General features: G+C 39.1%; 2 protein-coding genes across 10 annotated transcripts in view; one reads left to right on the top strand and one right to left on the bottom strand.

The window, feature by feature from the left end:
* Positions 1 to 809: 809 nt before the first annotated feature.
* On the top strand, positions 810 to 4,949 carry LOC105050761 (uncharacterized). Its single transcript, XM_010930903.4, has 2 exons — positions 810 to 1,326; positions 4,653 to 4,949. Exons 1-2 carry the CDS (start codon positions 1,165 to 1,167, stop codon positions 4,815 to 4,817), a joined length of 327 nt encoding a protein of 108 aa, XP_010929205.1. The 5' UTR covers positions 810 to 1,164; the 3' UTR covers positions 4,818 to 4,949.
* A 1,336-nt stretch (positions 4,950 to 6,285) lies between these two features.
* LOC105050934 (protein GAMETE EXPRESSED 2) overlaps positions 6,286 to 27,687 on the bottom strand; it is a 33,984-nt gene continuing 12,582 nt past the window's right edge. For 4 of the 9 annotated variants that reach the window (XM_019852165.3, XM_073261883.1, XM_073261887.1 and 1 more), the window contains 10 exons: positions 25,567 to 25,875; positions 24,856 to 24,980; positions 18,469 to 18,686; positions 17,203 to 17,430; positions 15,519 to 15,754; positions 14,499 to 14,737; positions 10,008 to 10,164; positions 7,453 to 7,613; positions 7,030 to 7,121; positions 6,286 to 6,500 (listed from right to left, as the gene is read on the bottom strand). In XM_019852165.3, the coding sequence (XP_019707724.1) occupies positions 6,380 to 6,500; positions 7,030 to 7,121; positions 7,453 to 7,613; positions 10,008 to 10,164; positions 14,499 to 14,737; positions 15,519 to 15,754; positions 17,203 to 17,430; positions 18,469 to 18,686; positions 24,856 to 24,980; positions 25,567 to 25,875 (1,886 nt within the window). In that variant the 3' untranslated portion in view covers positions 6,286 to 6,379. Of the gene's footprint in view, positions 6,501 to 7,029; positions 7,122 to 7,351; positions 7,614 to 8,298; positions 8,386 to 8,429; positions 8,523 to 10,007; positions 10,165 to 14,498; positions 14,738 to 15,518; positions 15,755 to 17,202; positions 17,431 to 18,468; positions 18,687 to 24,855; positions 24,981 to 25,566; positions 25,876 to 27,687 lie in introns of those variants that run through there. The other 5 variants (XR_012143367.1, XM_073261884.1, XM_073261885.1 and 2 more) reach the window with 5 other exon arrangements.

The following is a 27,687-nucleotide window of genomic DNA, read 5'->3' as shown; positions in this document are numbered from 1 at the left end:
ACATGTGCAATACACATTTGAAGAAAGAGATTATAGATTAATATTAAATCTTTATCTTTGCTATATTTAAAGTAGGATGCTTTGAGATTTTAAAATATTTTTCTCAAATTCTATCTATTATTTTCAATCTAAAAAAAATATCATTTTCATCCATAATCCAAGCAATGTATGACTAAAGAAATAAAATTAAAATCTTGATTTCAACAAATAAAAAGTTCATCTAATTATCATCATGGCAATACATAAATAAATAATAAAAAATATTGGCTTCCAGAAAAATAAGGAAAAAAATTTAAAAAATTAGTTACAAGCATGCAACAAAAAAAAAAAGATTATTGCAAATTTGAGGTAACATAAAGCAAGTAAAGAAAAAAATAATAAAAATTGAACGTGAATAAAGATCATACCAACTATAAATAAATAAAATAAAATATTTTTTTTTGGTAAGATCACACTTGAAAAAAAAAATCTCTCTTTGTTATCTTCTCATTGCCATTTTTGTAAAAATAAAAATATCATAATAAAAAATTATGAGAGTATACTAAAATATTAATTACGATATTTACAAGAGTGGGTACATATAGAAAAAGTATTAAAAAAATATACATTCCAATTATTCATAAAATTATTTCCTTTTCATTTTCTTATGCATAAACCAAATTGGTGGATGCTTTCCGAGTTTTTTTGCCTTTTGGTATGGTGTTCCGGCCTTCCTGGTATAAGCTCGATCTGGAATTTTTTTTCTTTTTTTTTTTTTTTTTCCAGAAATGCATGCTCCGCTAATTTGGGATGGAAGGGAAAGCGGAGAGACGGTTCGGTGACGGGGGCGTCGGGGCGGAGGCCGCGGTGGCAAAGGGCGATGAGGAGGGAGATGGGAACCCCAGTTCCTCCTCGCCGCCGCTTCCGCTAGACGGGAAGTCGGGATACGTTAGGGGTTTCGGCCTACCCCAACCCGGCCCGGCCCGGGCGATTTGTACTTGAGTCGCTCTCCAAACCAAATTGGACCGTAAACTCGACCCAAAAACCTTTAAACCCTAATCCGACATTGCCATTCGAAAGCTTCTCGGATCGAAGAGGAACGAGAGGGAAGCGGGTTTATCTTCCAATCTTTTTCTAGGGGTCGTTCTGTGATCAATCGAAGGAGAGATAGATATTGGGAGAGAGATGAAGTCGGTGGTGGGGATTGTGGTGTCGAATAAGATGCAGAAATCGGTGGTGGTGGCGGTGGATCGGCTGTTCCACCACAAGGTCTACAACCGCTACGTCAAGCGCACCAGCAAGTTCATGGCCCACGACGAGAACAACGACTGCAACATCGGCGACCGAGTAATAATCCCTCTTCTTCCTCTCTCTCTCTCTCTCTCTCTCTCTCATCCGCCTTGTGGATCGATCCCTTTCTCCAAAATTTTCTTTCGTACTCAATTCCTTAGCTGATTTGTTTCTGTCTATTGCTTCTTCTTCTATGTTTGTGAAAAAAGTCGAATTTTTTTTAAATACTGAATTGAGGTTCTGTTTCTCTAATTCAGATTCGCGTATTTGTTTGTCTCTCGAAATGAAATTGTATTTGAGTTCTTTCACACAGCTTAGCTCATAGGCTTTTTGGTTAGTTTGAGATCTCTGAATACTTGATAGAGGAGTTTTATGAGTTTGTGGGGGCAGATGATAAGACGATTGTTAGGGCGATAAGAAGCATAATTTACATAACAAAATTCCTGGAATCTTTTGAATGGACTTGTTGCTTAGTAGACTAAGCTGTCGAATGAATGACATAAGAAGAATGCTGTGGAGGATGCTAGAAGAAGCACAGAGTGGGAAGAGGCTTTTTTTGGTTGTACATCGTTGTTATTTGGTTCTCCTGTATATGTAGATGTAACTAAGCAAGAGTTGCAGTAAAGCCTACAAGGTACATGTAAAAGTCCAAAATAGATTATCATCAGTTCTTCGATTTGGAATACCAAAACTCCTGCATACATCAGTGACTTATCAAATGGATTTGAAGTTCACTTTTCTTATTGCATCCTTGAATAGAATAATAAGCAGCCACATAGATCAATCTACAGCGTACCTGGATAAAAGAACATGGAGTTATGTTTACAAGTTGAAGAAGGTACTTTATGGCTTAAAGTAAGCTCTTTAAGCATGTTATACTTGTGTAGATGCATGCTTATCTTGATTGCAATATAGAACTTCGTTGTCCCATTATGCTATATTTGTTACTGCTGACATAATTGGTGATGAAAGTGAGCTACTGATTACATTTGTATTTAATTGAAATATATTCCATTGAAGCCCTGTTGCCACTCTACTTTTTCTTAGAATTTTCCTAGTTAATCCAATTAGCACAGCAAATTCATCGAGCCATCTCCATCAACTTATTCACTCCAGCTTTCCAAATTTTTCCATTTCCACCATGGTTTAGATTGTATCCTAATTAAAAATATTGATAAAATGTTCTGTTTTCGAGAAATCTATCGGAAGCGTAGATCAGAAATGTAATTCTGTATTTCTGTGCTTCAGTTTGTTAGGATATAAAATATATGAGATATGATTTGAGCCCTTGGTTTTAGAACAGATCAACATTCTCTTGAATCTGAAACCGTGCAATACTGGAATCAGAACAGTATGGCTGAAACTAATCCAAACTACCGAGCAGATTATTAAACAAAAACAAGCAGGAAATCTGCTTATGCCTGGCTTTGCTGAAGCATTTTTGTTCAATGCTACCAGTAGGTTTGCGAAACTAAATTGTTAAAACTTGATTTTGTTTTTCTGTACTAGTTTCTATCAACTGCAACAACAAGTTGCATGCACTTTTCTACATTAAAAGTTCATCCAGGTTTATAGTTTTCACAATTAGGACTTATGGATGTGATTATTTACAATAGCAAAGAGTGTATCTAGCAGGAAAATGATCCAACAATATCGCACAACTATTGAAAAATATGGTAGAAATTTTTAACCTGGGTGCTTTATGCATTCAGAATTTTGTTTTTGCCGTTCCTTTTACGAAGAACTCATTACTAAATAACTTTGCTTCCAAGGTTTCATTTGATTTTACTTTTTTGCCTGTCATATATTTTGTAGCTTGCTTAGACATCTGGTCAACAGTTTCTTGACCCCAGCAAGTAGCACATTCTCTATCAATTTCCTTGCTCAACATCTTAGCCACTTATCTGATCACTGCTTATCATACTGCACTGTTTGTCAGTGTAAGTGGTTCCTCAAACCAGAGTTCACGTCAAGAATGAGCGACTTAGGCATTTAATTAGACCAGTGTGGCAGACTAGATTTCCTCAACTCCTCCACTTTGCATTTTGACTCTGGCTGGGGGTTGCCTTAGTTAAACATATGGAGCAGGAGAGGATGAATAGCAAGCCTCAACTCTCCAGACCAAGGTCCACAATTTTGGTATTGGGTATCATATTCATACACCTTACTGGTTCGGTATGGTATGGTCAGTATAATACGGTACGCACCCCATACCAAAACAGCCCTTTAACTATTTTTCTCAATTTTTATCTCAGTATGTCTAGGAATATGTTGGTATGCTCAGTATGGATTATATGGCAAATTATGCTCTATACCAACTCTACTAAATCCAGCCCAACTTGGTCTAACCTAATCTAACTAGACTTGTCCAAACCAAGCCTAACCCGACTTGGCCCATCCCAACCTATTTGGACCCAACTTAGGAGAATACTTCCGAATTAGATGACATCAATTCAAGTGACCTTGTCCAACTAGACATGATGCAAATGGACATGACTCTACTATCACAATTTTGAAGCAATACTAAATTTCAGCCTCGGTGACTTGCACTTAGTGACAAGCATTTGTTGTAGAACTATTATTCACCAAACTGCAGTTCACCAAACATGATGGCAATGTTGTAGCATTAGAAGGACTTGCTATTCACTAGTTGGTAGGAGATGCTCTCCTTTATTTATTCACATATTAGTAAGACCTGCATAATGTCAACAGTTTCTTGCCCTTCTGGAGATTAGGAATCCTGATTTGGGCAAAAGCTGGCTTTAAATTTCCCTGGTCGGTTTTATTGCATGTCAAACTATTTGTGAATATTACTATGGCTGGATCCACTCAACCAGCCATTTGTTTAACTGATTTCATCCCCTTTTTAACCAACTTCGATACTTCTAGATTAAGATTGATGATTATGATAATGATACTCATTCTCGGTCCATACCATCAATCATAGAGTTTGCTTTGCATGTAATGGTAGAAAAATGAGAAAAGTGTTTTACTTAAAAAGAGGAAGGGGGAACACTGTGGATCTATCATCTGATGTTCCCCGTCTTTTCTGCAAGTCTGTCATCATGCCTTGAGTGGGTATGCTTTCTGATTTTTTTGAAGACTCGAACTTTTGCTAATGAGATGAGCCTATGATTTATTGGATTCTTCTTTTTATCTTCATTTTGTCATTGTTTGTTTATGCTTGAGTATATGCTGTCATAGCCTTGCAGAATTTCTTTTTGGATATGCAAAATGAGATTAAGTCACTGAAGTGAGAAACTGTGAAGCTAGAAAATAGCTCTCATCTATTTGTATAATGGTCCAAGTAAACAAAAAACAAATTTTCTGCTCATCTTTTTCTGTTTTGTGAAACTTATGATTTCTTTTGTTGTTCTTTTCAGGTTAGACTGGATCCATCGAGGCCTCTGAGCAAACAAAAGCACTGGGTTGTTGCAGAGATTCTTCGAAGAGCTAAAATCTACATTCCTCCATCACCAACAGCTCCTTCTCCTGGCAGACCTGCTGAGGATCTCAAATCAGCTGAGGCTATTCCTTCATCCTCCTAATGTCTCAAAAATGGCAAGAGAATTTCAGTTATTTTGTCAATTGGCTAAATGTTTGACCCCATCCAATGGCCGGAACCTTGTTGTTTTGTAATGTCACTACAGATAAAGAAGCAGAAACTACCTTTTTTCCTCTTTCTTTTCTTGTTATTGTTCTTTAGCTTCCATCCTCTGCCTTTTTTTTTTTCAACTGCTTTTCAATTTCAAATATGTTGCTGCCATGGTGGACAAACTTTTGTTGCTTAATGTTATTAAATGGATCTTTCCGCTCGTTGCAGGGACTGAGCTGACAAAGTTGGACTTTCAACTCTTGCGTCTTATTGTCCCCAGATCATTGCATGAAGTTCATGGCCTGAGATTTACAATACTACACAGCATGACAGAAATCTTTAAACAGGAATTGTGATCGCGGACTGGCCCTCGTGATCACCCCCCTACTACCAATAAAAAATTCCAGGTTTCGAGTCTCGGATGGTGCAACCCCAAGCATTTGGTCCTGAGTGATTATAGTGGAAACTTTAAAAACTGGAATTAGGATGAGGTGGACAGAATCAAACTCAAGCCGACCAAACTTCTTTCTCAGTTGCATCAGAAATTCAGAATGAAAAGGAACCGTGTAGATCTCCAGCATCTGGAATACTAACCATCACAATGCCACCACCGCACAGGCTGACTTGAATCTCCTCAGATTTCAGATTTTCCGCTCTCTTCCTTCCGTTAAAAAGGGCTGGGGAACCAAGATTATAACCAGCATGCTCAAGAATTTGCTGGAGTTAAAAAGTCCCGGTAGACATGTGGCATTCAATGTCATGTTTAGGATGCTAGGCTCCTGGGTCCTGGAAATGGAATTTTTACTTTCCTTCGGACGAGTTTTCTAATAGAAAGCTTCTTTTTCATTTTTTGAGGAAAAAATGAAAATTCTCTTTAATTATATGTTGAACTCCCCCCCTCCCTTATTTTTATAAAACAATTAAACAAACAATTACTTGGTTTTTAAAAAGAAAAAACTCATCGACTTTCAGTTTTTCCGAATCAAACCTTTAGAAGTTCATGATTATTTGCTGTTTATACTAGATGTATGTGGATGACATGGTTTAAGGGAAGCAAATAACGAGACAAATTTTTACCTTCAGAGCAGATCTGATAAGCCAAGAGCCCAACTCCCAAATTTAGACAAATTCCAATTCCGCCCATAAAATACGCTTGTCATCTATTACCACTGCCGCATATATTTGTTTCATGATATTGCAACAAATCTGAGCAAGACGGTCTATCCACCGAGTTTTGCTGAAGTGATCCTATCCAACAGAGACACAATGGTGAGCTGACAACGGGCAGAGCAGGCACTTACACATGACTCTGAGCTCAGTTATTGGATCAACACACTAATCGGGGACCACAGAAAGGAGATTAATCAACAGCCTTTAGATACATTTGATGGCAGCAGCACAATGAGACTTGATCGAACAAATTTCAAAGAAATTGGATTTTAATATTATTATGTTACCATCTTTATAGATAGCTTATCTACATATAGCATCACATACATCTCCACATGATCTCAGTCACTCTCCCAGTTTCTGCCTCTCAATATTAAGAGGGATAGGCCGACGTCCAACATTGGTAAATTGGGAGGATGATGGTTCATCCTTCCCAGACTCCTCACTTTTGAATCCTCGGTGAGACCTGAACGTTCACAAAAAATAAACTAGTGAAATCAGTATATGCAGAATAAGATCATAAGGCAAATTTCTGAACACCCTAGCGGTTTTTTCTGCCTGTATAATTTGATGGATGGCTATCCATCCAGATCAACCAATAGATCCACTGCTATGTGGAGGGTACCTCACATGCTTGCTAGCAAGTCTGTCCATTCAATTGACCTCGCGATCCATGGCCCAAAACTTCCTGAATGCCAAAAAGTTAAGGACCACTGCTATACGGCAAGGCGTTCAACTCAGGGCCCCCTTAAGCAGCGGAAAATCTAAAGAAGGATTATGTTTGAACTATCTTGCCCATTTGTGCCGTTGTAAGTCATGAAAAGCTAGAGGCGACAGTGTATAAGCTAGGTTTCAATGACCATGTGACCCTAGCTAAATTGGCATGGCACCAGTACTCCAGATCCCAATGACAGATTGGCATTAGATAAACATTTCAAGCTCACTTAGTTCATCAACTTAACAAGATCAAAATGCTGATGCTAAGAAACAAGTACCATTGACGAAACGTCAAATGCTGGCTTTTGAGAGAGAAGGGGCTGGAACGTCCTTCAAAGTATGTTGCATTCCTGGATGACGCAACATTCATCTGCATGATGTTCACAAACTAATCACAATCTGATATAAGAGCTAAGAACCAAGTCTTTCCACATTTCCTGGTTTTGCTATAAAATTTAAACATAGAGAATACCAGTTCTACATATCAAAATAAGAGATAAACATGTGGAAAGAATTATGGCAATTAAAGTGTATTCTAGAATTTAAAGAAAGAAATTGTATGAGAAGATATTTGTATAACAGCTCAGAGAAATTCTTTACTTTGTAATGCATTATAACAAATCCATGTCATCACACAAGTCCACACCACGAGGGCAGTTCACTTCAGTTGAAGTAGAAATGGGCAAATATGGAACACTCACAATTTGGTGATCAATATTGTCCTCTTTGGTAGTTGTTACATCATCAATACGGTCACTTCTTTCCCTGTAAAGAGCTTTCATACATTTACAGATAAAAAGCAGAAGCACCCCACCAAGGAGAAGCAACATAATGATCTCAATAATTATTGCTGATCCAAGCACTGAAACATATCAAAAGCAATATTAGTTCATGAAAAAAGTGTAAAACCAAATGCTAATTTTTCATACATACAGTGATGGACATACTAGTAAAGGAATAAAAACATGACATGATCCGGTTTCTTTCTTTCTTTCTTTCTTTTTTTCCTGAGAACTAGGATGGGAGGAAACCCAGCTGAAAATCAGGTGAGGGTGGGACCTGGGCCCAAATCATTGGAACCAATCTCCAACAACTTAAAAAACTGAACTAGTTGATAGTCATGATATTATCCTGTTTCATTCATAAAATTCACTTCTCTTGCAAACAACAAGTGCATATACTATTTCCACGCTGGAAAAAGTGCATTTTAAAAAGCATGACAGAAAGCTTTTCAACAGCAATAAACAAAAGAACTGACAATCACAATTGGTAAAACCGTCATGCACATCTTGGTATATCTAAAAGAGGCAATGCTTTTCAAGTCAACTGACAGTTGTTTGTTTAATTGACAGCAGAGATTGACGCATACAAGAAAGGCACCCAGAAAGAATGCATTTAGAAGAAATGACAGGAAAAGAAAAAAGAGTCCATCAGAAGAAGAATAATGTTTTTTTTTCCCTATAAACCTAATGTGACATAAATATCTGTCATACTTAACTAGCCAACTATTCTTTGAGCAAATATTCCCAGATCTTTGGAGAAGATACCTGCAACCAAATCTTCCAATTGCACAGAGAAATACTGAAGCCTCAACTGAAATAACAAACAACTTCAATGTATGCGGGTGCACTCATCTGACAATAGAATACATGCAAGACAAACAACCACTTGATCATTACCCTTTCTTTTTCTCATAATTACTTGACCGGTAAACTTTAATTGTAGCAATCCATTCACACCACAAATGAGTTAGCATCTCATAGTCTGCCTGCTGCTTTTAAGGATATAAGACATCCAACAATGAAGGAACAAAGTTAGAAGAAAACCTCTCACCAGACCAAGAGTAATCAACATAACTATAACCAACGGCTTGGAGATGAGTACAAGGAAATATAAAATATCATTATCTAAAGATGACCTGAAATAAAGTATTCTCTCATCAACTTCCACAAGTGTTTTATATTCAAAGTGCATAAATTAACTTTTTAACCCATGTACAGCAACTCAAGTCTATTAATAATCAATTAAACTGGTTGGCAACTAAAGTCCACTAATGATCGATTAAATGGCTCGCCTACTAGGCATTGATATTGTTAATGGTCTTCTGATAACTTGCAAATCATCTGTTCCAATATGGTGTTTGGAATCACTTGGAGACTCAAATGCAGCGCCCCAATTTTCTAGTACCTTAATGAAGATCCAAAAAAAGAAAAAAACAGGAGACATTTATATGTTTAAATGGCATAGCCATTTCTATTTAAGAAGCATTTCAAATTTTCAAGTTTCCCAAAATATTATAAACCATAGAGTGAAAGTATAGGATTTCTTCTCCACAATCCCCTGTTATCATTCGTACGAACAGCAAGAATATAAAACTTTGAATTGGTATGGGAAATACAAAAAAAAAAAAAGGGGTAGACCTAAACCCATAAAATTGATAACCAAGGTGACCATTGAATATGATGAATAGCCTTTTCAAGTTGCAGAAAAAAATATTTCCCTTGAAATTTGAATTTAAGATTGGAGCTCAATATTGACCACTTTTTTGAGAAGCCCATGAAGAAATGTATTCTTTAACTAATGGAGCTCTTTGTTCATGTCGGTGACTAACAAAGAAAGGTACCAACAATAAATTCAACACTAAGGTGCAACTTTTTGCTACAAGCCTCACCTTGAGTCCATCAATGGTCTCATCATGTTTAAATTGGAAAACATCCAGTTGCACTCAATTGGATTTTCTTTTGGTGTTACTTTTCTCCATGGCAACCATTTCCTTCTCCATAGTTCTCCAATCATGCTAAGTGAAGGTTTCCTAATAGATTTGAGGCTTTTTGATGGAAATAATAAGATTAACAAAAGCAGGACATAAGGTGAGAAAGGCTAGTAAGAGAAAAGTTGCAAATGAAGGGGGAGGATAACATCTGGTACCCTTGCTTTAAGAGCATCAGCATAATATTCTTTTCACAACTGTTAAAGAACTCTGGATGATAATAAAAACAATCCATAGATTAATTTGTTTCCATTATTAACACCATGCAAACGACGGGATCCTTTGTTGCACCTAGGGTCGTTCACTATAACACATCAATAGAAAAAGCAATAAAAAAGGATGTGGAGGGAGGAAGGGAGGAGAGGAGGGTGAGGGAGGAGATGGTTGGTGGATTTCAGAGTTGTAGTCATCATGGTAACTAGGTTTTGGCAGCAAGATTATATGAAAATTAAATAACCAGGAAGCACAAATATTAATAAGACTTACATAGAAGTGTCATTGAATTAACTGGCCTTCTTTTAATAAGATTTACTGTAACCTCGGTGGAAAGTGGCGACGACATCATCTCTGTACAGTCTGGATAACATCCATAATTCCCCATATCATTTGCAGTCACAGTCAATATGTCATCATGTTTCCCACCCTGCATAGAAGAATAGTCTTCTTAATTTTTGTCGATTTAATGAGTTAAACATAATATGCTTCACCTCCATATACATAGAAAAACTAAGGAGCAAAATAGTGAGCAAAAACAGGTCTTGGCATTTCGAATACAACTTGGCGTAGGGATGGCAGTTGGGCAGATTTTTTGGATATTCGACACATCTTGAACCTAATAGGAATCATCTCACAAAATCCTATAGGGTTTGGAACGGGTTAGAGTTTGGGACGAATTTGGGATTTGTGCCCTAGGTACCTACTATCCGAACCCAATTACATATAATATATATTTATAAAATATTATAAAAACATATATATTGTAAGGGGACTTGAACCCTAAATCTCAAGCACATCTAACCTCTTCCTTTACCACTAAGCTAAAAAACTTATTTGTATTTAGACTGTTAACCCAATTACTTATACTCATTTTTAGTTGATATTATCCCCCCCCCCCTTATGTAATTTTGGGTCGAATACCCAACCCAACTTGAATAACCCAATCTGAATAGGGGTTAATCAAGCTGGTTCAAGCATCTAAGAGATTTATTATTTTTTGATGGGATGAGTTTGGGATTTTTGGATAAATTTTTAATTGGGTTTGGAATAGGTTCGAGTCGTAGAATTTTAAATGGGTTCAGATACTGATAGGACAATTTTACAGGTAGCTTACCTCTTGCCATTCCTAACCTGGTGCTCCAACTAAGGCTTTAGTTACCATTACAATAGAGCCGCAATTGCTTTCAGTTATGATACTGAAGCCTGAATGTGATCATAAAATAAAACCATGAAATTTAAGGTTGTCACAATAAGAGATTGCCATTACATTACTCACGTGATGATTCCAATGTTTCTCCCTTTTAGAAAAAAAGATGGGTCCCCCATAATCTCTTTGTTTCATAAGAAAAGTTAAGCATGACATTAACATGTGGAATTGAAAAAAGAAGATATTCTACATGTTCATGAGTTAAATTCCAACCTATAAATCGAGATAAAATAACTGATAATGAAAAGCCTTTCCTCGATAATTGGAATAAAAAAAAGATATAGTAGATGCCTATCTTTCACTGAAGCATGTTCACAAGAAAATACAAAGAATAAAGTGACAACCGTCTTGATCCATGCCACTTGGCATGCACCATACTCAAGCAATGCTCTGTGCCTATGTCTACTAGTGCATGCCAAGCCCTAGCATGGTGCAACATGTATGATGTCAGTGCCAAGCATGGACGGCACTAGCACATGGCATTTAAAACCTCAGAATTATGTACCTATATACATAAGAAGGCCGTGTCCTTATAGGAACCTTGCAGAAGGTTTAGCATGAAAGAACCATACTTACTCTTATTTGATTGAAGAGGAAAGATAGGCTTGTAACAACCTAGAACCTCACCCACAAAGGCTAGCAAAAAGTTATAACTTGCTGTCCTTGGCCCTATTTAAGTACCCAAGGTCACCCTAGTGCACAACTAATCTGGAACTAAACACAAGCTTATAGTGGTCCACACACAATCTCCTCAAGTCCTAGCATCCTCATAGAAAGAGTCTAATCACAAATCTAATAACAAACACCACAACCTCCTGATTAATTCCAAAAAGGCCCGAGCTATGTTATCCCTTAATTACAAATGAGCCGTAGGCATTAACCATTTGTAATCACCTAAGACTTCACCAAAAAAAGCTAGCCAAGAAGTTACAACTTGGGGTCATTAGCCCTCTACTTAAATACCTAAGACCTCCCCAGTCCCAATGCACCAGTGTGGATCTAAATACATGCTCGTGTGGGTCCTCATATATTCTCGTTGTTTAAGCCTTGGCATCTTTGTTAGAAGAAGGGTCCAATCACAAACACCATGTGACTGACTCATGGTCAGCCCTAAAAAAGCCTATGCTACAATATCCCATAGTCACAAATCCATGAATCAAGCCCACTCTAATACTTCACCCGAAAAGACTAGTCAAAAATTATAATTTGGAATCAATGATCCCATTTAAAGTATCAAAGATCTCCCCAATGCACAACCTATGTGGGACCAAACACATAACTGCATGGTCCCTCACAAGGCTGCCACACCTAGCCTTCTCACAACCAAATCCATAAAATTGATTGCCATGACCTAGAAAATCAGGAATGAGAGAGAGAGAGAGGTCCTTTTCTGATTAATCAATTAAATAGGCCCAATATACCCTCTAATCTAACCCTCTTGTTGGAATCTATTCCTGTCTTTTTCCCCACTTTAATCCTTCTACCCTTGCTCCATTCTACTTGTCCCAATTCATATGCTCACATTCCTTATCCTCCCTTCCCTTAATCTCCTTCCACATTCTTCTCTCTTTCTACCAGACCTGCAACATTCGCCATCCAATGAACCAACATAAACCATAAAAAAGAGGTCTAAGGTATTCCAAACAATAGTGGTGATCCCCTTAACAACAATAGAAAGGGAAAAAAAGATGCAAAGTAATCTAATATGCCTCCACAAAACTCTTCAACCTTGGACTCACCTTAGTTGTATGTCCCTTTTAATCCAGTCGCCATACTCAGCGAAAAAAACCTAAGGCACAAGAAGGCACTGTCACTCCAATGTGTTCCCATGTGTGGGGTGTGAGTGCAACCAAAGGATATTTTGCCAGTCTCATTGTTTGGAGTTTCTTCACAATAATTTTTTTAGTAACTTGACCAAAAAAAAAAAGAACTAGTTGAGAGGAGGAGAAGATTGAAGATTTGTGCTAAATGTGATTTTTCAAGGATTGCCAACTTTGTTTAGTTATTTTGTCAGGTTCTTTCCCGGGCATGGTAGAGGGCCATGGGGAGCCTAAGCATGGCTTCCTAGCATCCCTCTTGATTGAATCGGGAGTCATTGTGGAAGCATATTGAAATCCGGAAACAAGTGAAGCCCCCCCCCCAAAAAAAAAGGACATGGAATGCCTTCGAAGTGTCAGTATAATGTATAAGATATCATAATACAATAATAAAAATATCTAGCCACTTTAAATTAAAAATTTGATGGTATAAGGATTCAAAAATTGAAAAAAGTAAAACAATATACCTGACTCAAGGTTGACTTTAACAAACTATACAAAAATAAGCACAGATGGATGAGAGGGTGAGAAAAGTCAAAAACACAGAAGCAATAGCTGAAACAAAAAATGCTAGGGCAAGTATGATACCCAAGGTCAGAGACCTTGACTACTAAGCATTATATGCTTGGATGAAGCAGAATTACTTTTAAGATATTACTTGAGAAGCATTCTATTGATGTTAAAACTATAGTTGGTGCAAATAAAAAGATCTTCAGGATTTACAGCACTACTACCTCTGCTTTGAAAGGTTACTCTAAGGGCATGTTTGGTCCGCAATCGGAATTGGAATCAAAATCACAATGGATTGGAATAGGAATCGGAATGGCCATATCCCCCGATTTGTGATTGGAATCAAAATTAGAATGGAATCTAAATCCTAAGGGAGAGTAAGGATTGGGTTTTGGGTGATTGGGGCATTCCCATTCTCCCCAAAATCTGAAAGGGAATGGGACCCCCGAATCAAACAGGTGGAATGGGAGTCATTCATTCCCATTCTAGAGTCTAACTCCCTCCAACCAAACATGTCCTAAATATTTGAGGTTGCTAGTCAAACATCTTGCCTATAGATTCAATGACAAAGGAGTCCGTGCTCATTTAATTAATATTGCTAGAAATCTAGGACTATGCCACATAGACATGTGATTAGGAATGATCTTGTGTCAAGCTATCCTTATGACTAGTTTTCTCTTGCATCTTATGCTATCTAGCATCTTCATTGGATCATTACCATACAAGATCAAGTTTCCAAAATTTTCTCTATCTCCCACTTCCAACTAAGCTATTTGAGTATGTAGTGTTCCATGACCGTTGATTTTGCATTTTTTGAGTCTATTCCTTTTTATCTACCCAATGGCTACAATTAGAAGAGAGACCTTTGAAGATGATCATGACCAAATTAGTGTCGCTCACGTGACAACTAATGCTATGCGATTGCAGAACTCCCACCAATAGTGCATAGGTTGAAGGAGGGCCCTACAAAGTTATATAATTGATAAAAGAAGCAAGGCACACCTGACAATAAGTTCAATTTTGGAAGACACAGCTTAGCTCTGGTACTACTGAAGTCGGCTTTTTTGCATACATGTAAAGTTCTTTGTTTAACACAACATCATGGTTTGAAGTTGAAATACTACAAGAAATATCTGACCTATATAACTATTGTTCAGAAATAACTAAAAGGGGCTATCATATGCAACTGAAAATGAGAATCTGACAACAAAGTGACAGTAAACTTACTTCATAAAACAGATGCTGCATTGCATTATTGCAATCGCCCAAAGTACCACGAAATCTAACTCCTTTTCCCTTAAGAACAAAATGGTTAGAAATAGTCACGAATGTCTCAAGGGGCTCCCACTGGTTGCTGCTAGTAGTCTTCAGTTCAGCAGTATCAATCAGATTAACTGGAAGACTTGTTGACAAAATTCCATCATTTACTTCCAAGGAGAATGTGAACACAAAGTGGGACTTGTTACCTGAAATACCAGATCAACATGAAGTTATGTGCTCTCATACTCTGGATGCTACAAACAAGCCAAGCATGTAAGTGCTCTACCATCTTGTCAATAAAACATTATTTTACAAGCTGGACAACAGTTACATTCTGAACTGTTGTCCCTACTCCCAAATATCTAAAGCTCTCTAGGATATGAATAACAAGATCTTGGAAGTTAAACTGATGGACTGAATGAAAAAAGCCGCACAGAAGACAGAAAGTAGAAGTGGGGCCATGGGAACCTACAGTGCTAATTAGAATGTAGTTGGAACAATAGCTAGGTGAGCTATAGAGATAGACTAGATCTTCATGCATAAGCATAAATGCAATTGATCCTCGGTCTGGAACTTAAGATGATGTTCTCGTAGCAAGATTATATGATGGTTAACTAATACTCGAACTGTTGGTTCATTTACCCTCAATTTGCTTGCATGAAATACGGTCACATGATAATCATTAATTAACAACCAACTATTACCACAAATCAAGCTGCAAGAACATTAATGAATGAATGCAAGGAACAGCACATGATAATAAATTGACCATGCTGTAGTTATCCTGTAGGATTTGACAGGAAACTCAGCCAGGACATGCATATCTAGGAGTTAGTGAGTACCATTTTGAGGAATGCTTTTACTAAATTTACTTATTCATCAAGAAATTAACTAAAATTTGCCAAAAAGATTTTTTTAATTTAAATATTATTTGGATTTCCTGTTGAAACATAACAGCCTTTTAATCATTTAGATTCAGAAACGCACCAGAGAAATTGAAAATATCCAAGTCTGAAATTAAGAATTCAAACACATCTCTTTGCTTGTCAAAAATCTGTAACCCATCGGTTGCTTCTTTCTTCCCCAAAAATATGAACTTTGGAGCATTTATAATTGGGGGGTCATTGATAGGCTCAACAAAAACTGGCACATGAGCATCTTGTATTCCATTTTTGTTCATAGCATACAAATTGATAATATCTTGTCCATAGAAATTATCATTTCTGCACAAAATGAAATAAAAACTTTTCAACAAATCATCAGAAGGAAAGCAACAAAGCCAGAAGAAATCATCCATGTTGTAAATGCACTAAGTTTAACCAATGGCTACATCATGCAGAAGGAGACCAACTATTATGCAGCTAATACAAAGGGAGCTCCTACCTAAAAATTAATCGGGAGTAATGGTGAAAGGGGTGTCCCATCGCAAATAGAGAGAGAAGGCCCATTGCCAATCATAACTAGATATTGATTTTACTCTATACAACTACCCTTTTGTTTCTAAGCAGCAATCAAAATCCTTATACAAAACATGATTGGACCCCTATGACATCACTTATAATCAAAATTGCTCCACTTGGTCACACAAAAATGGTAAAAGCCAAAAAAAGAGGAGGGAGATGAAAAGCAGACTGGAAGAGAAAAGAAGAATAGAAAATAGGAATGTAAGGGAACATGATCCATGTAAAATTCAATCTGGCAAGAAAAATAGTGCATTATAAAAAGACAAAAATGCCATCTACTAGTTGTTGTTTAAAACTAAATAAATTTAACAGTCATACATCTCGTAAGCAAGTCTAAAACAATGCCCAATTCTATAAAAATATAAGAAAGCCAAAGCCAAATACAGTTCCTGATGATTGAATTTGCAGAATCTTAGTCCAAACACATGAACCTTACCATTCCCTCAAATTGGAGCATGGATATGAAAACAACCTGAGCCTTAAGATAATGTTTCATGTAATACTAAAAACTGAGAAGCATGTTCAACCAACGTTCACAAACATCATGTGTTTGGCACTGTTGAATGGAGTGGAAAAAGGACTGATTAACCTGTCTCAGTGAAAATCCATGACTACTCCCATCCCTCTTCATTCTGGATCATGCAACTGAAAATTAAACAAGCTTAAAAAAGCATATTGTGCTGTCATTGTCTAAACCCCACAAAGCTTCAATATTAAAGGAAAATCATTTGATTGAACATAAAAAAGTTTTTTCTTCACAGCTCGAGTATGGCAAATTCCAAAGCATAGAAGATGTAAATATATCACACTAACAAATATTTCTCGATGTTTCTAGTAAGATTAACATATATTTGAGCTTTTGAAATTTTTGAAAGAACTATAAACTCTTAACTTTAACAGCAGCAGTGAAGATCCTTTACCTTAGTCAAAGAAAATTAATCCATCTAAAGTATGAAATAATTCTCTGGACACATAAAATCATTGGTACCTCATAAAATAGGTCAGTATCATGCATCTGGCAGGAAAAAAAACTCATAAACAGGGATATGAATTCTATAATTGGGGATTGCAATAGTCAATTGTCGAAATTAGGATTTAAACCAAAAATCTAAACATCTTTCTATTGCTAAAGATATCTGCACTGATCATCTATAACCCATGTGTCTAAGTAGGTATGTTCAAACAAAATAAAATTCTGTGCACAATACCCAAGATACTGGATCAGTTGTAGAGCATAGTTGAGTATTTCAACATGGCCTGCTAATATTAAATCCTTCCCAGCTCTACCACCCCTATTCACTGAAAATATATTTTCCAATGACTGGTGAAGTTGCATCGGCATTGGAGCAAGAAAGACTCTTCCAAACTGTGCTCTTATTGTAACAGAGATATTTTCCTTCATGTCTGAGTACACAATTTCAAACCCAGGAAAGCCACTGCCATATAACAGAGTTTATGATTACCAAAAACAGGTGTACAAAACCCATTTAGGGGCTGTTTGCTTGCCTGCGTTTCTAGTTGTTGCTGCAACTAAAAATCTGCATTGGTAATGCAAGTGTTTATTTGGCTTGCCTGCACCTGAAAACTGCAACCGAAGTTCCTATATTTGATTGTTTAATGTAGAGCGGGTGTGATCATCCTGCAACCGACATGGTAAGATTACCTCCACTGATTACTAAAATATTCCATTATAAATATTATAATATTATTATATATTATATTTGATTAAAAAAATATAATATATTATATAAAAACAAATAACATAATATCACTATAATAAAATATAGTATTATATTTATATAATATAATAGTATAGTATAAGATATCATATAATCTGGCACAGTATAGTATAATATGGTAAAATATTATCACATAATATAATATAATGTAACATTGTAATATATAATTCAACATAATATAATAAAATATGATACAAACAATATAATATAATAAAACTCATAGTAAATAAAATATTAAATCATATAATTATAATATTACTTTTTAATAATTCACATTGATAGTAACTAAATTATAATAATTATTATCATATTAGTGTAACAATAGTGATTATATTTCTATATCTTCATATGATAATTATATAATTATAATATATTAAAATTATATAATATAGTAACATTATTATATGTTTATTGGATGGAGAGGGAGATGGTGGTGGCCTTCAAGGCTGGAACTAGAGCCTGCATCTTGGTTTGCAGCCATTTTTGGCTGCATCTCTAGATGCAGCAAAAGGACCTTAGGGTGCAACTTACTTGCCTATATCTAGTCCTGTTGCAGCCAACCTGATATGCATGCCAATAACCGTGTTGCAGTGCCCGAGGCCCAAATGCAGGCAAACAAACAGCCACTTAGTGGAAAAGGATATAGAGTGAATGTTAGAAAGCAAAAAAGCGCTTGAGACAAGTGTACATAATAATAATCCCATAGAGAACTGAACTTTTTATAAGGAGACTCACCCGAATTTAGGGCTTATGACATCTTCAGTTACATGCAAACGAACGGGTACAGAAACAAATTGAGGTGGTTTGCAAAGGACAGAAATGAAAGCGGTCCCAGTAGCCACATTATTATTTATATCAGATATTGTATAAGAAAATGAATCATTCCCATAAAAGCCTCTGTAAGGAGTGTATCGAAATTGTTGTCCATACTGCAGGAGTGAGCCATGAAATGGCTTCCAAGATAAGAAGATGGTAAGTTTTCCACAAATCAAAATGCTGGCATGGTCAGCAATTCCAAATCAATGCACCAATCTTAATAATTAACTATGCTATAGCAGAAACATGACACATATACCTTAATGTAATCAAAAGACGCGATGTAATTTGGAAGTTTTGAGTAAAAGGAAGGCATATAACATGAAGATAAGCACCTTCTATCTGATAAAATCCCAGAATGCAACACTGGAACCATTGGCAAAAAAAAAAAAATACCATGCTTGCCTGCCATGTACTTGAGCAAAAAAATAAAGCATACTGGCACAAACAAATTCCATAATTAACATCTCAACAAATTGGCACAAACAAATTCCAGAATTAGAATCTGCACATGGAGTTGTAAACTTGTTATGTTACACAAATGATATAAATTAGCCATATGACTAAAACCTAAACATTACCTCTTACAGGCTGTCGCAAATATCCACATACTGAAGGTAGAACCAAATCAACAGAGTATTCTGAAGGCATCATATTCATTTCTACAAGACAAGCTTGAAGCCTTATATCCAATTTACGAATTGAACAAAAAATGAGGCAAAGGAATATGAAAGTGCTGAAGGAAGAAAAAAAAAATCATTATCCCAACTTAACAAAACTCTCATAATCATGAACAAAAGCATTATCCCATCTAATTTCTGGCGGAGCATTACAGATCCTACAATATCAACTTTTCCATCTAAGGTCATGCTCCCAAAATAAGCATTTAATCCCTTCTACACATCAACTTTCTTACCTATTTAACATCCATCTATTACCTCTTTCCTCTGGATCACCTCTAGCATACACTATACATGACCAAACCAACTTAAATGATATCCACTTTTATACCACCCCAGACCGTCCTTTGCTGTAATCCTTGCTAAATCTATCCTTTATACTTCTTACATCCACATTAACATTCTCACATATGCTAAGCCCGTCTTACGCTATAATGGTATCTTCAGTCTTCAAATTTCCAACTTAGATTATGTCTATAACACCAGCCATCTTCGTCCAAGTTATTTAGGTTCAAATCAGCAATTCTTCTCCACTCATTTAACTTGAAACTGATGTCCACCATAATACAAAACTCTATGGTTCACAGCTTCCATCTATGTAGTCTCATTCTCTCTGTATTGGCACTTACCAAAAAAATTTCAACCAAACCACTTATTTACCTCTTAGATCTATATTGGATTAGCCCATACCATCTTAGTTATCATCAACTGAAATAACTGCTAGGTTTTCTCTATAATATTCTAAGATAAGGCATGAAATGAACAGGTGGTTCATTCTGGCCTTGGTCTTGTAAAAAGAATCAGTTAAGTTCACCTTTCTTTCTTAGCCAATTTATCACTTCTACTACCTCCAACCAGATTTGCACATTTTGTGGTAGAAACTCCACGAAAATGACATAGGTGAAAAATACCAACTTTTAGAAAGGCCAAAACCCATTATCCAGAAGCTATGAGCAAAATGGTCTTGAACCGAGAAATAGCTGTTTATTTCAATGGAAACAAACAAGGTTGGATGGCTAAAGGAAAACAATAATCAGAAATTCAAACATTTCCTATATGTAAATTGCTATTCATTTTATAAATATATAGAGATTTAACTAGACTACAGCTAGCAGAGGGGCAGTGGTCCCACAGCAAGTCAACATGGGATGAGATATCAGAGAGAAGCTCCCAAACTGCATGATCTAGACTCCCATTTAATTTGATCAAACTACAAAAAGCATATAATCCGGAACTATCATTTATGAATGTTAAAAACAAATCCACACTAGAATGATGGGAAATATGTCCAGAAAAGATATAATTAGTGTCTTACTATGCTAAACAATGAACACTTTCAGAGCTGGAGATTCTTTTACCGTTACAAAAGTTCAAAGCAGGGCCACAGCGATACTCCTTTCAACCTTCCAAAGCTTTCAAGAAGACTCCAGATAGCAAGAAATGGTAGAATGAGATAATTTCTTACATATTGCAGATATGCGGATGGTTACGATTTAGGAACTTACGATCAAGTAATCAACTATAGTCTAGCACAATGGTAATGATAAACACAGTGAGTTGACAAAGATTTTGTTTTGTTGGTAAATGCCCTGATTCTTTATCAAATTTATGATTAGTATTTTTCTTTATGTAGTCCCACTGACACTTGAATTTCTGTTATTACAGTACACATGCATTACGCATGTAATGGTCGGTATGTGTTGCTATCCAGGCTGGATTCATGGGTGCAAACACCACATAATCCCAATAGTCAATACATGTTTCTCGAGTTAAATATTGTTGGGTGGATGTCTGGCCAGGACACCACCTCCCAAGATCCTTTCAGTACCACGCGATGCAGCAGGAAGAAAGAAGAAACAAAACAAAAAAAAAACAATCAAAATACGTGGATCAGCCACAAAAGGGCTCGCCTCCACGGGGCATGCAAACTTCACTATGAAAAAGAAATTTTACAAGAGGAGACCTCACCCTCAACCCTTGTACACCCAATTCTCTCTCACCTGAAGTTTCCCTCACAAAAGCTCTCTCTCTTGGAGACCCCCCTGAACCCCTGAAGAGCCTGGCGACCGCTGTCCAGGAGCCTCCTGCTCCTTCTCTCACAGCACTCTCGCCTCTCTCTCTCTTCTCGGGTTCGTACGGGCTTCGTACGGTGAGAAACCCGAACCACACCCCCTCTATTCGTCACAGGGCCCTTTTAAAGGGTTAAACAGAGTTTAAACCTAATTAGATTAGGTTTAAGAGTCCTAAACAAGCCAAATCAGCCTCCTGAACCGTCGGATCGTCACCGGAATCTCCCTGGGCCGTCCGATCGCGCTCCGATCCACGGAATAGTGCCGTGGACCGCGAGAAACGTGTGGGAAACGCCCACGAGGTCCACAAGCCCCGCTGTGGACCACCCGGTCCACGGTGGACCGGGGCAAAGGGGCCAGCAGGCCGCTGGCCTGGGCCGGCCCGCGCGCGCTTGGGTCGCACGTCCCGCGCGGGCCTGGGTCGCACGTCCCGCGCGGGCCTGGGTCGCGCGTCCCGCGCGCCGCCGCCTGCGGCCGCGCCGCTGCCGCCCGCCGCCGGTCGCCGGCGGTCCTCCGCCGCCTCGATTTTCGTGCCGACTTCAAAAGCTTGTATCTCCTCCGTCCGAGCTCCGTTTCAGGTGATCTTGATCTCGTTGGACTCCGTTTTTCGCCGCGAACCTCGCTGTGGGCTCAATATGGGCTGAATCTCGAGGCGTCAAATCCTAACAATCTCCACCTCGACTCGATATTCGGCCTCCTCCAAACTCTGAGAGCTTCTAGATCTCCTCGCCCCCATGCCCTGAGGCAATTGCTTGCTGATCATAGATGGGCAAACATGGGAGTCGAGCCAGGCTGCTTGATCCCATCTCCGTCGTATGCTGCGCTCCTCCTGACCTGAGACCTGCTCGGGGCATCGTCCTGCGGCAATAGGAATCTCACCTTGCGACGTCGCCTCTCGTCCTCCCGAGTCTCCTGTCTCGTGCCCGATCCACCTCCTAGAGCTCCACCTCGCTCTGGGCTCCGCCTGGCTCCCGAAGCTCCACCTCGCACTGGGCTCCTTGCGAGGTAATAATGTCCTCTGCTCCCCTTCTTCCCCTCCAGCACAATCCTATCGCCGCGTAGCACCCTCAGGATTCCTCCACCAGCTACCGTCCTGTAGCCTCTCGAATCCAATCTGCTAAGTGAGATAAGATTCCGCCTGAAATCGGGTATGTATCGGACCTCCCCCAATCTCCTCACTGCACCGTCATGTGTCCTCCAGCTGACCATCCCAATGCCTCTGATCGCATAGCTCGATCCATCCGGCAGATATACAGTGCCCTCACTGTTCTCCAGGGAGTCAAACTGCTCCTCTCTGCAACACACATGATAGGGGTATGCAGAATCTAATATCCACTATTGGGAAGAAGTAGATACCTCGTCAGATATCTCCAGGACATCTCCATCTGAATCACTGCCGGCCGTCGCTACAGCAGCCACCGTCCGATTTTTCAGTTGAGGGCAATCTCTGGCTAGATGCCCCAACTCTTCACACCGGTAACACCTGATTTTGCTTAAGTCCCTCCTGGACTTGGATCGCCCTCGTTGCGATCTCCTGTCGCTCCGTCTACCGCCTCCTGCACCTTCAGAAGCCACCAAAGCTGAGCTACCGCCACCTGAGCTCGAAGCTGGGTTCTCCCTCCTGAGAACCTCGTTCTGGAGTATCGCCGCGGTGACCTCGTCCATCTTGATAGTGCTCTTCTCCACTAGAAGAGCAATCACCAAGGACTCGTACGAAGAGGGAAGCGACGCCAGCAAAACCAGCGCCTTGGTCTTCTCCTCAACGTTCTCGCCAACGCTGAGAAGGTCGGTGAGGATCTTCTGGAAGTGGCTCAGATGCTCCTGCACGCTGTCCCTCAGTCATCCGCAGTTGGTAAAACTGCCTCCAAAGGAAAAGAGTGTTGGTGAGAGACTTCGTCATGTACAACTCCTCGAGCTTCGACCACATCACTGTCGGGGAAGTCTCGCTCAGCATATGGATCACCACATCATCCGCCAGGTACATGCGGATGATACTCACCACCTGCATCTGTAGCCGTTTCCAATCCCGCACCTCCATGGTGGTCGGCTTCTCATCGCACAAGAGAGCATCGATCAACTCCTGTTGGATGAGCACGTCCTTCACCCTTGCCTGCCACAAGGAGAAATTACTCTTACCATCAAACTTGTTGATCTCTATCTTGATTGTTCCTGTCTTCTCCATCTTCAGTCTTGCTCACCACCACTGCAATCTGCATCCTTGTACCGCCTTGCTCTGATACCACTTGTTGGGTGGATGTCTGGCCAGGACACCACCTCCCAAGATCCTTTCAGTACCACGCGATGCAGCAGGAAGAAAGAAGAAACAAAACAAAAAAAAACAATCAAAATACGTGGATCAGCCACAAAAGAGCTCCCCTCCACGGGGCATGCAAATTTCACTATGAAAAAAAAATTTTACAAGAGGAGACCTCACCCTCAACCCTTGTACACCCAATTCTCTCTCACCTGAAGTTCCCCTCACAAAAGCTCTCTCTCTCTTGGAGACCCCCCTGAACCCCTGAAGAGCCTGACGACCGCTGTCCAAGAGCCTCCTGCTCCTTCTCTCACAGCGCTCTCGCCTCTCTCTCTCTCTTCTCGGGTTCGTACGGGCGTCATACGGTGAGAAACCCGAACCACACCCCCTCTGTTCGTCACAGGGCCCTTTTAAAGGGTTAAACAGAGTTTAAACCTAATTAGATTAGGTTTAAGAGTCCTAAACAAGCCAAATCAGCCTCCTGAACCGTCGGATCGTCACCGGAATCTCTCTGGGCCGTCCGATCGCGCTCCGGTCCACGGAATAGTGCCGTGGACCGCGAGAAACGCGTGGGAAACGCTCACGCGGTCCACAGGCCCCGCTGTGGACCACCCGATCCACGGTGGACCGGGGCAAAGGGGCCAGCAGGCCGCTGGCCTGGGCCGCGCGGGCCTGGGTCGCGCGTCCCGCGCGCCGCTGCCGCCCGCAGCTGGTCGCCGGCGGTCCTCCGCCGCCTCGATTCTCGTGCCAACTTCAAAAGCTCGTATCTCCTCCGTCCGAGCTCCGTTTCAGGTGATCTTGGTCTCGTTGGACTCCGTTTTTCACCGCGAACCTCGCTGTGGGCTCAATGTGGGCTGAATCTCGAGGCGTCAAATCCTAACAAATATTTTTGGAGAACAGCACATGTCATGAAGTATGATTCAAGGGTTGTGAATCAGTGTCAATACCATAAAGTTTGACAATAAAAGCACCATCTGATCAGACTTTAACTTAGACCTAGTTTACCAGTTCAAGCTGTGGTCAAAATTAGAGAAGAACATCAGAAAAAGTTTGTGTCATCCTTAAAGACATCATGCAAATTATTAGGTGAGCTAGACAAAGCATTATAACCTGTGGAGGAATACATATCAAGTATGAGATAGTACTATGCACGAAAGCCATTCTGTTGTTTGTGCCATGGAGCTCACAAAATATCAATGGCAAGTAGATGGATGAAGCGTACAAGAATATACTCATAAGAAAACTAGCAGTAACATTACTTTAACTGATAGCATTGAATAAAAGTTAATGATTAAAGTCTCACTGTTGATGATTCAACAATAGTAGCTACTCCTCCAGCAACATAATCATTCAACAGGACATCAAAAGCAGCCGACTCGTCCTCCCAAACAGAAATGCTATCATTGCATACCTCAGAAAAATACTCTCCTACAAGAAATTTTGTTGCAGTCAGCAATCAAGAAAGAAAAACTTACCAACTGCAGGTCAGTTAAATATAACAGAAAGTAAAATTCTTTTAAATATAACTCGTGGGTACAGAAAACTACAAAGAGAAAACAAAATCTCCATGAGGGTATTCATAATTAAAAAATAATAATAATAAACAAAAATTCCAGCTTCCAAAATGGAGTTTACTGATTAAATACATAGAGGAAAGTTGCAAATCCATACAATATACAAGATTTGCCATTAGTTTTAAGGCTTCATATAGAATCTGCATACAACTAATTCTACACTATTATTTACATACAGCATGGGCTCAAAATTCACAGTTGAAATAGTATGCAAGTGAAAACTATTAAAATGTATGGACATATTAAGAAGTTGCATCATGCATTTTCAAATATGAAGATCTCCTAATTATAAAAAAAAAAAAGATAGAAGTAATAGTTGTCATCATGGCCTTCTTGTATTCATAAAAAATGGAATAATAACTTCTCTCCCACAAAAAAAAAAAAAAAAAACGGAGTTGTATAACACATAATATAATATAAATATTGCTTTTGAGACTTACTTTCATGCACGTGGATCACAAAAGGACAAGGAGGCAAATTCTTATCTTCAAATGAGATACATATGTTATAAGCACCAAGATCTCTTGCTAGGTAGTAACCAATATATGATCCATCTTCATTGTCTGTGAAGGCCCATTTCATGAAGCTTGAACTATTTACAGAATCTATTTGAAAGGCCAATTTTGTTTGTTGTGATAAAATAGGATTTGAAAAGGAATCCATAAGCTGCACCAAGACTTCATTTTTCACAAGTCTTTTTACAGTAGGTGCAGATCTTGAGACACTTGATAATGATGTATCAACCAAACCTGAAAAATTTGCAAAGTGATTCGTCAGGTAATGCAGTAGAGGCAAAGGGCCTATGCGAGCCGGAAAGTGAGAGGTCGTTGCTAGATGAAGCACTGGGAATGAGATGGGGATCTTGTGGTAGAGGAGTTTCATTTTAGAATTCCAAAGTTCTGAATTCTGATTCTTTGTAGAATCTTTAATTTGTAAAAGGATACAGTTTGCTCACTCCTCTTGGCTTGGTATTAAAAGGATAGTTAAATTAATTAAAGTCATGTGAATAATTATAAAAAAATTTAAAATAATAATTGGAAACCACGAGAATGCTAAACTTGAAGAAATAACTAAAAATTGCAAGAATGCTCCAAATAAAGTTGTAAGCATAAGAGAAATTAATATTTTACTAACTATTAGTTTACTGGAGAAGAGGAGAAATCAGCAAAGCAATACTAAAAAGCCTAGAAATTATATCATCTAGTTAAGTCATTGATTTATTAATTAAAAGATTATTTAGCAAAGAATCTGGCATCTTTCTCACTCTAAACATAATTTATAGGGTGATGAGAACAAGGTAGGAAGTATCAAAAAATTGTAGTATTCAATTGTCATAATTCCTTCAACAGATACTAGCACATGTTCACACTAGTTCCCTATATCATGCTAAAGTTCTACTCAAAACATGTCTTCAAACATTTAGCGTGATATAGGTGTACATACACCTTAAAAGGTTTGTTGTATCAGTACCTATTGGTAGCTTGCTAGTATGGTATTCGTTGGCATGGTACACCCTCATACTCCAACATGGTACCCTACAAGATGTGAGACAGCAGCTATCTAGCAGCGTACAATGTGTCCACTGTCATATCAAGCCTTATACCATACTGGTCAGTGATTGCAGAATTGACCTGAACCTGGCAGTTCGGCCAATACCGAATCGAATCAATGCCAAGTCGAAATAGTTCATTGGGTCGAGTTGGTTCAGTAAAAAACCTCTCTCTCACCCCAGTCCAACCCCCAGTTCCCACTGGCTCGATTATAAGCCCTTGGCTTGTGATCATTAGATAGAAACCTCCCATCCTAGCTGGGGTCATGATGGTATTTGAGAGAAGCTTCCCCACTCCTCCCCACTCAACCAACGCTGCTTGCTCCCCCAAACTAATAAGCATCCCACCTCTCTCTCTTTCGTTTCACTTGGATCAACTTTAAGGTTTCCCTCGGTCCTCCCCTTTGCTCCCTTCGTCCCTCCCCCTCTCCCTCTCCCTCTCCCTCTTCCTCTCTCGCTCTGCTAGGATTAGGGTTAGGGCTTCCCTCAGCCCTCCTCCTCCCTTCCACCCTCTCTCTCTCTCTCTACTAGGATTAGGATTTCCCTCGGCCCTCCCCCTTCCTTCATCTCTTCCTCCCTCCCTCTTCCTCTCCCTTTCCCTCTCTCCTTTTCTCCCTCTCCCACTCCATCTCTTTGTCCCGAAACGGCATGATACACACCAATTCCCAGCACACTTGAAGGGAGATATCAACAATGACTACCAACTTCATTTAAAAAAAAAAAAATCAGAAAGGGGCCGAGTCCCCTATTGCTTTTCGAAAAGGGGCTCTACCCCTTGTTCCAAGACCACAAAGGAGAGAGGGCATCGAAAGCCCCCACTTACCCCCTCCCTCCGCTTCTCTCAGTCTCTACCGCCTCTACCTCTATCTCCCTCCCTTCCTCCCATGTTCCCTGTCCCTCTCTCTCTTCCTCTCTTTCCTTCTCTCTCTCCCCCTCCCTCCACCTTTCTCTTTCTCTGTTGCCCTCACCTAGCTCCTGCTCTCCCTCCCTCTCTTTCCCTCTCCCTCTCTTT

The sequence above is a fragment of the Elaeis guineensis genome, chromosome 8 (assembly GCF_000442705.2).
Source record: "Elaeis guineensis isolate ETL-2024a chromosome 8, EG11, whole genome shotgun sequence".
Lineage (NCBI taxonomy): Eukaryota > Viridiplantae > Streptophyta > Magnoliopsida > Arecales > Arecaceae > Elaeis > Elaeis guineensis.
This window is presented reverse-complemented; position numbering and strand designations above follow the sequence as displayed.